The sequence below is a fragment of the Podarcis melisellensis genome (assembly GCF_964234715.1).
Source record: "Podarcis melisellensis genome assembly, chromosome: 6".
NCBI classification, from domain to species: Eukaryota; Metazoa; Chordata; class Lepidosauria; order Squamata; family Lacertidae; genus Podarcis; species Podarcis melisellensis.
The window spans coordinates 27,067,760-27,080,966 of NC_138538.1; the positions used below are offsets into that span (position 1 = coordinate 27,067,760).

At 41.8% G+C, this 13,207-nt stretch overlaps 1 protein-coding gene and 2 long non-coding RNA genes across 11 annotated transcripts in view; 1 reads left to right on the plus strand and 2 right to left on the minus strand.

The window, feature by feature from the left end:
• Positions 1 to 10,484, plus strand: part of EPB41L1 (erythrocyte membrane protein band 4.1 like 1) — a 168,448-nt gene extending 157,964 nt beyond the window's left edge. For all 9 annotated transcript variants that reach the window (XM_081916591.1, XM_081916589.1, XM_081916592.1 and 6 more), the window contains 7 exons: positions 883 to 966; positions 1,599 to 1,679; positions 1,992 to 2,045; positions 3,802 to 3,897; positions 4,174 to 4,254; positions 5,645 to 5,761; positions 7,275 to 10,484. In XM_081916591.1, the coding sequence (XP_081772717.1) occupies positions 883 to 966; positions 1,599 to 1,679; positions 1,992 to 2,045; positions 3,802 to 3,897; positions 4,174 to 4,254; positions 5,645 to 5,761; positions 7,275 to 7,283 (522 nt within the window). In that variant the 3' untranslated portion in view covers positions 7,284 to 10,484. The remainder of the gene's footprint in view (positions 1 to 882; positions 967 to 1,598; positions 1,680 to 1,991; positions 2,046 to 3,801; positions 3,898 to 4,173; positions 4,255 to 5,644; positions 5,762 to 7,274) is intronic.
• LOC309373244 overlaps positions 1 to 13,207 on the minus strand; it is a 45,275-nt gene that overhangs the window by 16,217 nt on the left and 15,851 nt on the right. The window lies entirely within an intron of this gene.
• Positions 4,480 to 7,357, minus strand: LOC309373184. The gene is made up of 2 exons (XR_014169801.1): positions 7,231 to 7,357; positions 4,480 to 5,787 (listed from the first exon to the last, which is right to left on the minus strand). It is a non-coding gene; the product is annotated as an uncharacterized lncRNA (long non-coding RNA).

Genomic DNA, 13,207 nt, shown 5'->3' on the forward strand with positions numbered 1-13,207 from the left:
GTTTGCATGTCTTTGACACCCAAGTGCATGTGTGTTTTGTTGTGTCCTTTTGTATCTCCTAACCCGTGAAGTTACCATCATACCTTTAACCCCCACTGTATTTGCCTGGCTGTTCCACCATAGCAAGTTTCTATGTTGCATGAATCAACAAATAACATTTGTATTGAAGACATTTAATATATGTATAATGATGTGACTATTGATGAGATGAATAGTTTCTAGGAAGGTAGCTGAGGTAAATGACTATAGTTTATTCTGCTTCTATTTAAGTCAGATTCGGTGCAGTGGGGAAATAGTTATAGCATGAATAGTTAAAGTAACTGTCTGCAGACTGACTGAAAAAAATAGAAGTGGAAACAAAACGGAGCAAATGCTGGGGAAAGCAATACTGTCTGTGGGAATATACAGTTAAGCCAAATGTCCTATAAATTTGCTTCACCAAATGTCCTATATTTGCAAGACAGTTTGTATTTATGTGCATCTACTCCTTCCAATGGAATTGTTTTTTTGTTCTGCAGAGATTTGCATTAAAATGCAAAGTTCTAAATTCATCTCCCCACCCCTTTTACTGTTAAGTTACTGCAATTATCATCTTACTTTGCCAGTTTGAATTTTAATTCCATTCTCTTACCTTTACTGGAGTCCTCTACAACGTCCTTGAGTTTCCTATTTTCAGTCAGTTCTCTCTGCTGTTTGAAAACTGCACTTGCTCTTTGCAATAGAAGAACGCTTGAACTCAAGCTAAACAAGTTCTGTGCAATTAAAATAACTTCATCCATGACAGCCTACAAAGGTGGAGCGAGAGAATTGTGCACAAACCAGCAATTTTGTTCAGTTAAATGGAGGTTGGATTGTTGCTAAATTCTTTTGTTCCTTTGGTAGTCCTCCATGAAAATGGAAACTGCGAAAAAAGCAGAATCGGAAGCCTCTGTGCAGCACAGAATCACTGCAACAGAAATTACACAGGTAACATTTATATTTTACTCTGTTTTATTGCAGTTGTTTATCTTGCAGCACAGCAGCTTGGTCAAAGCACATGAAACATGGGCCCACTGCATATCTCTAGTGGCAACGCATCATACGAAGATCACATCTGCACTGCATTTGTTTAAATGTAAGGGTTGCTGTGCTGTTCAGATGAGTTGCACTGGAAGGTTATCAAACGAGAATGGTTCATTTATATACCTGTAGCATGCCTGCATTTTCAGAAGAGCGCCATCTTTTCTGATACTTCCAGTGCAGTAATACCCAAGTTATTGGTCCAAGTAGGTGGGATGAGTCTAGACCAGGCATAGGCAACCTTGGCCAGCCAGATGTTTTTGGACTACAATTCCCATGATTCCTAGCTAACAGGACTAGTGGTCAGGGATGATGGGAATTGTAGTCCCAAAACATCTGGCGGGCCGAGGTTGCCTATGCCTGGTCTAGACAGATGTAAATTCATGTATTTTACTTTAACTGGGTGAAGAATTTCACTAAAGCTCTTCATTGCCATGTGAATTAGGGCAAGTGTTTTCTTTTTAATCTTCTTAGAGACTGCCGCTTGTGCTTAGCCTGTAAACTTTATTGACTTACCGTATTTCCCTTTTCATGTTTAGGTTGATGGTACCACCACAGGCGGAAAGGAGACAATAACCACTTCCCACATTGTCAGCACAGAAACCATATCAACAACCTCAGTAAGTACCCCTTACTGGGAACATCTGGGGTTGAAGGTCCTATTGCACCCCTCAAAACCACATCTGGCAACAACGTAAGCCTTATTTCACACATTGCTTGTGTGTAGGGCATAATTGTGTTGACTCCAGAGTGAGGTGCGGCTTTAGTCATGCCCTCAGTGTCATGTTGTCTGCTTCCAACAACTGCATGTGGCCCAAGGTCGTAAAGAAACCCCAATGTGCAAACTTTTGTCTGTCTGTAGGGGGATCTATGCGATCAGGACGCCTCACTTCTCTCTTGAGTTATATCCATACCCACCTTGTGTTTTTCAGGATCACAGCACCAAGGCTGGGAAGGGAACAACAGAACTTCGCTCCATCTCTCCAGTGAGTGATTTTACATTCCTGGGCCTTTGAGGTATAGCTATGTTAGAGCGCTGTAGACCAGTGGTGCCAAATCTGTAGCTCTACAGATGTTCTTTGATTCCAGCTTCCATCTGCCCCAGCCAGCATGCTTACTGGTCAGAGACAATTGGTGTTTTGGTCCAGAACACATTCCCCATCCCTCCTGTACCCATATAATGACCCCCAAATCCTGCATAACCACACACACATATCTACTATTTCTTAAGGCTACCCCTCCCATCTTCTTTCTAGCATCAGTAGCGGAAGAACAAGGTTCAGGGCGATTTTGAAAAACAGAAGCAATAGGAATAGTAGACCATCTTCAGTGTGCCTAAGTAAGCCCGCTGAGGTGAACTGTGAGACTGTGAACTGTGAGTTGGTACTGCACAAAATGATTAAAACACATACGAAACACATATTTACTACTGGCAGACCAATAAACCCACTATTCTATCATTCTTGGCAGCCATCAACCTCCAGAGACACACACAGTGACTGCAAGCAAGCAAACTACTGTCTCTCTGCCCTTATAATCTGATTCATGCACTTGTTTCTTAGCAGCTACTCATCTGAAAATATAATGGCATGTGTCTGACAGTGCTGATAGGTGCTCTGATCCTCCTGTCATGCTTGTGAGTGAATATCCTGTCAGTCAGAAAGTTTAGGGGTTGAGTTTTGCTAGTATGGTTCCTTCCGTGCTTTACTTCCTTTTTCAGAAAACAATGATGAAGTAGAAAGCCAACATAATATGTAAAGGTTATCTGATACTTCTGTGAGTATCCTACTCATTAAGGCCCGCTGCGGGCCCCTTTTATTTTCAAGTGTTGAAATCTGTTAGGAGATAACACAGAACTTTCTCTGTTGCAATTCCATGTCTGCTAGAGGCTGTCCTTGTGGGCCTGTAAGAATGCTGCTGAGATGTTCTTCAGATAGTCTACTCAATGTATCTGAATTCTGACTGTGACTAGCTGGGTATTATTGTTTCAGGCTGCAGTCCTGTATACACTTAACCTGAGTGTGAACCCCACTGAACGCAATGGGACTTTCTTCTAAGCACGCATGCATAAGATTGCACTGTTAACAAAATAGGTACTAGTAGACAACTGTTAGCTGATTTATTTAATTAAGCAACGACCAAATGAATGCAATACTAGAATACAATGAAGATATCAGGGTTGCCGTATACAATGTCATAGTGGCTTATTTAGCACCCAGTAGTACTGAGAGCCAGTGTGGTGTAGTGGTTAAGAGCGGTAGTCTCGTAATCTGGTGAACCGGGTTCGCGTCTCCGCTCCTCCACATGCAGCTGCTGGGTGACCTTGGGCTAGTCACACTTCTTTGAAGTCTCTCAGCCCCACTCACCTCACAGAGTGTTTGTTGTGGGGGAGGAAGGGAAAGGAGAATGTTAGCTGCTTTGAGACTCCTTAAAGCGAGTGAAAGGCGGGATATCAAATCCAAACTCTTCTTCTTCTTCTGTGTGATTTTGAGTGGTATAGTGGTTTGCAAAGAGAACTTTTCAAATGGGAAGCCCAAGATTGAACCTGAGACTTTCTATGTGCAAAACATCTTCTCTCTCTGAACTATGACCTTTGTTAAAAACAAACAGATCCCACCACTCCCCCCAAAAATAGAAAATCAGAGCCCAGACACTTTTACATGATAAACCTTCATCCCAGTATGCATGTTTAATTAAAAAGGCAGTCTGCTGACGTGGATGGTGCTTTGCATGTTTTTGCAGATCACCAGCAGTGCTGTTGGGAAAGAAGCCTTCTCCAGTCTTTTTGGCGCCACAGCAGAAACCCTCTCCACCTCCACAACCACTCATGTTACCAAGGTAAGACTGGAGCAGGAGTACCAGAATAGCAGCATGTGTGCCAAGTAAGACCACTCAACTTGAGACACTGCAAAACTAAGAGCCATGTGGAAGCTATTCAAGAAGACATTATTATTATTTTTTTCTTATTCCCAACTCTGTATCTATAAAATAGGAATTATTGTGATAGCCTTCATAGAATTGCAGTAGCTGAATGAGAGAAAAGGTAACTTACAAAACATTTTAAACATTGGAAGTGCTGTATAAACACTCGACGTGTTGTTTTCCTTATTTCAGACTGTGAAAGGAGGATTTTCTGAAACCAGAATAGAAAAGCGAATCATCATAACAGGCGATGAAGATGTGGACCAAGACCAGGTGTGAAGGAAGTCTGAATGAGGCTGTCAGTAATGTTAGAAATAAGCTTTCCATCCCTGTATTTATGGGAAGGTTAAGGCCAGAATCCCCAGAACCATCCTTCCCTATACATAGAAAGCTAGCGGTAGAAATAAGTGTTTCACATATTTTTACTGGTATATAGCAAATCACAGTACTGATCACCCTGTGACAGGTAGACTTATTATCACAAGAACACAAAAGAAGTCCAGAGGTATGCCTTTTATTTACTTACTAGCATTTAAACACCACTTGATTGTAATAAAACCTAATTATGAACTAAATGAAATCAACAATAAGCTAAGTAAAACCATTGTAGGCTTCCTTCATAGTAAATAATTATAAAACAGCAACAACTAAAAAGCCAGGATAAATCGAAATGAGTGCCACCGTAAGCCTATGGAAGATGTAGTAGTAAGAATAATAATCAAAAGCACTCTTCTAAAGTTTCATATTATTATTACTTTTAATTATATTTAATCAAAATTTGTAAATTATAAGAGGTGGAAACAAAAGTAAAATAAGAAAGAAGCACTAAAATCACATACATCATAATATTCGGCAAGAAAAGATAAAACAATTGCAGTATTTCATATTAGAACAGGGATGCTCCAGCCTACACTAGAACTTCTATACTTTTGGTAGCCACATAGAAGAGGAAATTTCAACTTTCTAAACTCCTGCAGCGCTGTTCTGTAACATGTTGACCATTTAGAGTAATCACTGTTACAAGGGAAGCAGATCTGTAAGTGTAGGTTAGGGGGTGCAACTGCAATTTCAGTCCAGTCATACTGCAATACACTAGAGGTAAGCTGGGATTGCAACATACAGTAACAGAGGGCTACAACTGCAGATGAATTTTCTTAAGGATATAGTTTTCCTCCAAACTGTGAACGGAAGGCAGGTGATTGCCCACTCCTTCCTCTCTGTGATGCCTCTTTTGAAAAGCATGAAACGGGGCTTTGGGCTGACAGAGGAAATAATAATGGTCCAAAATTGGGCACCAGTGAAGTTAAGTGTACGCGCAATTCCTCTGCTGAATTTTGGCTGGTAACCCCTTCCTCCACCACCGTCCATCCTAAGCTACTCAATAGAGCCTCCCTGCAGCCCTCTGCAGGGAATAAAGGGGGAGAGGAGGGACTCTAAAGCCGCCTCCTAAGAACTTATTTTCATTTGTGGTTCCAAAGATCCAAGCCACAGGTTTGAATGGAAAATCTGCAACAAGAATGTTAAGTTTTCTCGATCCATGAATAGAGTTCTATGCTTCCTCAGTAACATTCTTTTTTCTCATTTCTACGTGATCTTCAGTTGCTACCTCCTTACAGCAAGTCACGTGAGCCGCCATTTAACATTCAGCGTTTTGTTTCCATAGGCTTTGGCTTTGGCAATCAAGGAGGCAAAACTGCAGCACCCTGACATGCTGGTAACCAAAGCCGTAGTATATAGAGAAACAGAACCATCTCCAGAGGAAAGGGACAAGAAGCCTCAGGTATGAAAAGATGTGGGAAGATGGCCCTATAAGATGTAACATCTAGCTGACTATAGAGGCCAGGCAACATAGGAGAATAAAAGAATGATACACGAATTGGATATGTTGCAGTTCTCAAAACAGGCAGACCTCTACTGAGAAACAGTAAAAAGTAAAGGTAAAGGTACCCCTGCCCGTACGGGCCAGTCGTGTCCGACTCTAGGGTTGTGCGTTCATCTCACTTAAGAGGCCGGGAGCCAGCGCTGTCCGCAGACACCTCCGGGTCACGTGGCCATCGTGACAAAGCTGCTCTGGCGAGCCAGCACCAGCGCAGCACACGGAAACGCCGTTTACCTTCCCGCTATAAAGCGGTACCTATTTATTGCACTTAGGGGTGCTTTCGAACTGCTAGGTGGGCAGGAGCTGGGACCAAAAGACGGGAGCTCACCCTGCCGATTCGAACCGCCGACCATGCGATCGGCAAGTCCTAGGTGCTGAGGTTTTACCACAGCACCACCTGCGTCCCTCTGAGAAACAGTGCCTCCCCTCAAAAGACATCAGCCCTCCAAACTTCAGCTACACCAATATGTTCTTGGCTAGATGGTTATCATGGCCATGGCAAAGTGGTGAGCTTGCAGCATAAAGCTTTATCTTTTATTTAGCTTTGTTACTAAAGGGCAAACCTTTGCAACTGGATGACCAGTAATTTTCAGGGGGAACCCTGAGGTTCCTTGAATGGTTAGAAGAGGTGCCTCCTTGGGAAGTTAGCTCCCAGAACCAAGCTTCCCAGCAGACAGCTTGCTCATCATTATTGCACTTTGTCTGTGATGTGCAGCTGCAGAAAAATGGTGGGCCTTTTCTATAGCACGTCACACAGCGCAACAGCTAGGCTGTTGTCTGTGCTGACTGAGGATACACCCCAGAACATACAGTGGTGCCTCGCAAGACGAAAAGAATCCGTTCCATGAGTCTCTTCGTCTTGTGGTTTTTTCGTCTTGCGAAGCAAGCCCATTAGCGGCTTAGCGCTATTAGCGGCTTAGCGGATCAGCTGATAAGCGGCTTAACGGCTTGGGAAAAGGGGGGGGGGGGAGGAAAAAAACCCCGCAGGAACTCGCAAGACATTTTCGTCTTGCAAAGCAAGCCCATAGGAAATTCGTTTTCCGAAGCACCTCCAAAACGGAAAACCCTTTTCGTCTAGCAGGTTTTCCGTCTTGCGAGGCATTCGTCTTGCAGGGCACCACTGTACTCTAGAATCCTCTGCAACATGCAGAAATTCCACAGCTGATGTGCAACAAGTTCCCTGTTGAGTGAATTTAGATGCAAAGAGTTTTCTTGCAGGTGGGAAGTCTAAAGATTGAGTGCCCTAGATTTTACCTCTCTACAACAGGTTCCCAAATGACAGCGCCCCATTGCATCATTATAGCAAAAGGTGTCCCAGAAAACCAAACTACTAGAGACAGTCTTGCTTATTGTCTTGATAAAATGCTTACATTGTGCTTACTATTGCTTCCTCCTTCCTTTCATTCTGGTACAGGAATCTTGACCTTCGTGTTTCTAAAAGTTGGCATCTCTATTTTAACTTTGGAGAAAAAGAAGGGGCCTTTATGCTGGATTCCTCAATGAGACATAGAACGTCCTGGCTGCAAGAATAATGTTGAGAGACAAAAAATAAAAATAAAAAAGGAATAGCAAATATATTATATATTATATATACAGGAAACAAAATGCATCCTTGCACTGCTGCTATATGCTGGAGATGAATTACAGACAGCAACATCAGCAACAAACAAAAACCAACCACCTCTTCAAATAAATTGAAGAATTGACTGGACTGATCTAAAAGAAAGAAAAAAAAGTCACGATGGTAATAATATTATTATTAACAATACAATAAACCACCATTCTGCATGTTACATTTAAAGGATACATAACTCATTTGTTGCACACTGAATGGAAAAGCAAGAATGCTTTGCAACAAAGCAAGAAATCAACAAGCAAAACAAGCAGAAATACAAAATGATTCCCTGCATAGGAATGAATCAAAAACCATTCACTTGTATAATTCTTGTTTAATTATTTTCTGATTTGGGATGTGTGGTGATCACCCTCTCTCTCCACTTCCATGCCACTTCTGTTGCTTCATCTTTGGTTCTGTTATTTCCCCAAACTGCCCTTCCTTTCTCAACCTTTCGGACCCCCACATCCGGTTCTTTGTTCTCCTGAAGATCATAAAGACTGGATTTCACTTAAAACAAATCAAAATATGTATATGATTTCTATATTTGATCAAAATGCAGCCTGTAGAGGTTTCATATGGATGTGCTTTTAAGTTATGTATATTATATATAACTGGGGAGGGTGGGGAACGATATTAAAACAAATTAAACAGCGCTGATAAGTATGACAATGGCATTTTTACATTATAATTATTTGATTGACCGTGGTTGATGTATTATAAGACTCTTAGATCATGCCAATATCCCATGAAAACAGAGTAGGAAGAAAACAAACACTAATGATCTCTGCTGGCCATATTTGTCTGTCACTCACCTGCTCTGTGCTCTTGCTAAAGGGACTGACATAGTGACACAGTAGTGTTTGTAATTGGTTGGTTGGTGATAAGGCACCATTCAGCAACCTGGAGAGGGAGTCGAGGAAGACAGAATGGATCAGTGTTACTGCAACCCAGTTAGTCACTTAAGCGTGCCAAGGTCTCCCTCCTCCCCTGGGCCCAGGAGACTGAGGTCACCTTGGGGACATGAGGTCAGGTTGCTTCATTCACAGCCTTTCAGTATCTAGTAGACTTTGATCTCTTGGACCTAAATATTTACCTGTAGCAAAGATGCCCTGTGTGTCAGTTTAAGTGGTTCCTCCAGACCTACATCTGCAATGGATCTTGATAGCCCTCCAAAGGGAGTGTCCAGGTCAAACAAGGAGGCATCTCCATCCTGCTTGCTGTATGCTGCATGACAGTGTTTGGCCAGGGTGACACTAGCTTCTGCAGAGAGTACCCGGCAGGTGGGGAACCAGTGTGAAACATCATGGCTTCCTTCTAAGCACTGTCAACCTAGAACCAGAGGACAAGTGAAGCACTGGCTCTTTGAAAGTACATCCATTCAGTTACAGTAAGAGGACAACCAGTGCACAACATAAGGGCAGGCACTGCTCGTGGATGAGGAAGGCATCAAATGTAACTTGCTCTGCTACAAATGGAACCTGGTACTTGGAAGGTTTCCTTCTCTGCTTTCCACAAATTGCCTTCATCCATTGTTTGAGGGGGGAAAGACAGCAGATGCATAATGTTAAGGGGGACAAACCAAAATGAACCAGTTTCCAAGTGAAGCAGCCGGTGGCTCCAGACATTAGAGAAAGACCAACAGATATTGCACCATGCTTGCCTTTTTACATCTTCCCTCCTCAAGTCACATGATAGCTAGAGAAGGACATTTAATTAGTGTCTGTGATTGGGATCTAGAGATCTTAGGGTAAAGGGGCTCCTTGAATATAGTCAAGTGGATGTTTCCCATACAGCAAACTGCTACAATAGAAAGCATTGGGTCGTTGGTCTTTACAGTTCCCTAAAACTGGATCTGCTTCTGGCATGCAGACATGTCCTACGTAAAGCACTGAGAACATAATGGGACTTCTTTCTTTGATGTAGAAGTCATTGCCACTTCTGTATCCAACTATATGCTTCTCTCCCTGAGTTTTATTTCAGGACTGTTATTAATTTGTTCACTTCCTGTTGCTGATAGGGATCATGTAATACCCCAGAACTGAAAAGCAAAGAAATAGCACATATGGATGTGAAATACATAGAACTCTAAATTGATCTTAACAGAACACAAAAAAGCTTGTGCTCTTAATTTTAAAAATAACCAAGACACAGGGGGATCTTGGTGACATTGTTACAGGGAATTTGGGGGTAGAGGTAACCCTCCCTTCTCAAACTTTGCATTTTGATTTTGACTTTCAAAAAAAGAAAATAACGTCAGCTCAAAAGTCACTGTTGAGTAGCTAGATGGAAAGCACAATCCCACTTACACTGGTATACATTGGGATAAGTGAGTCAGCCACTCAAATCTGTGGAGGTAAACAGCATCAAGCCCAACATGCCCAAGATCAAAATCCAACTGGGCAATCAGAGGAAAGCTAAAATAGACTTGTTCCTTCGGATTATTCCCGCAACTTGTCCGATGGGTAGCCATTAACAAAAAAAATAGGTTTTTTTGGTTCACCTAGCAGGATGTGGCTTATATATAGACATCTATATAAATATATATAAATATATATAATATTTATTATCTGTGGTAGTGTTGAAGCCATGCATAATTTTTAAAGTTATGGCTTCCTCTTACCTTAATCTTCACTACTGCTTCCATCAGACGCAGCTGACCACTCTTTTTTCTTTTCTTTGGGCATTTCCCTCTGAAGGGCGTGGGAGACGAAACTGATTATTTGCGCCAAATCCCTTAAGTTGATTCCGAAACTGCCCTGCAATTGCATGAATAATATTACTAATTATATTCTTTCTTTCTTTTTAATTTGAGAAGCACTTTACCAACCAACTGCAACGCTCTGTCATTCCTTCCTCACTAATTCCTCTGGCCATCTTGCACCCCATTCCTCTTTTTGTCCCCCCCCCCCTTTCAATCATATCCTCTTTCAGTGCTTGGTGGTGTATGCGTGTGTGCTCACTGTTCTTGTATTCAATAAAAGTGAAATAAATGTGTTTGATGCTCAACCACTTTGTGGCTTGCACTTTACTCCTAAGTAGAAGGGCAGTGGAGAGACTCAAGGGGTTAGCTTGGGAATTCAGGACCCTACGTTCTGGCATGAACTGTTGTCCCAGTGATTTTGAGAGATGGTTTGGACATTCTTCAGAAGGGTGCAGACTTAAATGGGAAGAGCTGCTTGGACAACAATGACGACAGAGCACCAGATTGTGAGGACACCGTAAGATAGTCTTGCCCTATATGTCTGCACTCTTGCACTAAGTCTCCAGTTTTCCAGCTCCCATTTCTGAGCTCACCTCTTCCCCATGCCTATTCTTTGTCCTCAGTTGCTCATGCTCAATTCTGCTGCTATTATTCCCATTTGTCTGTCGTATTTCTAAGGAATGCGTTATTCCAGTTTTCCTGCCATTCCAATTATTACATTTTTTTAAAAGATCTCTGTGGTGGGAAGGTTATGCTGTATGTATTGTATGGGCTTTTCAGTATGAACTATTTCATCAGGCCTGTATCTGAAACCAACAACAAAATCTAGGGTGCATACATAGCTACATAAAAATGAGACAGTATGGGGGGGGGGGGTTGTTTCACCCTTTATATTGATCCTGACTTCACTCTTCAAATAACACATGCCTGTACAGCAAATGCCAATTTCAGGCTGGCAGAGGGGTCTATTTTTTTTTTAAGCATGGGTGGGGGATCTGTTGGTCAGGGATGATGGGACTTGTAATTTAGCAAAATCTAAAAGGTTACATGTTCCCCATCCTTGGCTTAAAGCACTGTTTGTTCAATGACACATCTGAATAAGAATGCACCCCTAATCTCCTTTTGTTTAAGAAAATTTGCTGTAAGATGAAAAATTGCTCTGGGGAGAGTACTTTGTGACATCACAGGTACCCAGCCAATCATTGCTCAGCACAGCCTCTTCTGCTTCAAACTCTCACAACTGGTTCTCCTTGAGTTTGTTCCATGAGTGAAGCTTCTATGAGGGACACAACAAAGTGTACTGTCCAACAAGGGGTGACTCCAGTTTTCTGCCCCCCACCCCGGGGGGGGGGGTAGCTGTGTTAAATCTATTGCAGCAAGAGCAACAGAGCCTTGTGACACCTTTAGCTTAAAACTTCGCCGTCACTAGCCAAGGTTAGGAAGGATCAAATATGAACAATTTAAATTAAATAATTAACAGGATAAGAGATTACTGTTGCCACAACAACAAATGTATACAGAGTGCTTTTTGAGGGGAGGGGGCGCAGGGGTACGCATACCCCTAAACATTTTGTGAATCAAAGTTTGGCCTCGTTGAGGGGCAGTATTTCAATATGAGTAGGAAAATGAAAGTACCCCTAAACATTTTTTTTTAATAAAAAAAGCACTGTTTATACGCAACATACACATGTTATTTCATCTTGCTTCATATAAGGAAGTAACAGGGCACATCTGTTAGAAACATTTCCTTCAGTCTGTTGATTTATTCTTTTCATGCTATTGCTGGGTGTGTGTATATGCACCTAGGCTTTGATCCCAAATGCATTTACTTTGCCATAAGGTCTACTGCAAAAAGAGAGATATGCAATCCATGTTTAGGAGAGTGGTGTTAGACAAAGAAACCCTCCCTAACCTGATGACTATGGTATCCTGCGCATGTTTTTTTTCTTCAAATAATCTAACCTACTTCACAGAGTTGCTGCGAGAATAAAATGGAGGGAAATGTTTACCCTTCTTCCTGAGCTCATTGGAGGAAGTACAGAATAAAAAGACAATAAGTAACTCAAGAAAATACTTCCCCCTACCTCCTTGAAATTTATCCAAGCCAGAGGTAGCCAGTGTGGTGTCTCCAGGTGTGAGGCTTCAACTTGCAATATCCCCATCCAGGATGGTCAGAGGTCAGAGATCCGGAGAACCACATGGGCTACCCCTGAATTAAGCACTATCTCTTGGGTCTCCAGTAGCTGCACTAAGCAAGACTGGAAGCAGTAGACAAATTTACATGTCATCATTCATCTCATCAAGGAATCCCACATGAGCTTAACCCCCATAAACTGGAAAATAGCCATCTGTGGTAAAGAGGAGAGAGCAAGAATTCGGTATGCGAGGATGGAAACAACCAGGCGTCTCACAGGCATCAAATATTCTCACACTGGATGAATTAATCCATAATAGGACCTTCCAAATCCTAGTTGTGGTTACAGCCATTAAAACAGAATGGGATTGGAATTTCAATTCAGCCAATAAACAGGCACTGAAAGTGAAATAACAACCACACCCTTTTTAGACCCCTTGATAGTAGATTATAAAAGTGCAGCAAGTGTTAATTAAGCATAAGTACTCTAAAATACATGTTCTACAGGGACAGTTTACTATTCTGGAAGCTCAGTTGCCACAGGACATATACTTGATTTTCTTGTGTGAGATGAAAACAACTGGGCAAGGACTAAGTATTTAATTCTACTCGAGTAAAATCCTACCTGACGACTTCTTTTAAGGCCATCTTGAAAAGCAATGAGTTTGGCTTTCCTGCTGCTCAGGCATGCCCAGTAAGGGCCACAAATTTACCCAGGCTGAGCCTACACATCCAGCTTTAAAACCTAAAGGTCATTCCACATCAAATCAATGCAAAAGACAAGGGTTTTGCCACCCACCGTCTCGGATTTTGTTTTGTTTTTTTAAAAAAATTATTAAAGATTTTATTAGTACAATAGAAAAGATAACAGAACAAACAGAAAACAAGAAAAGA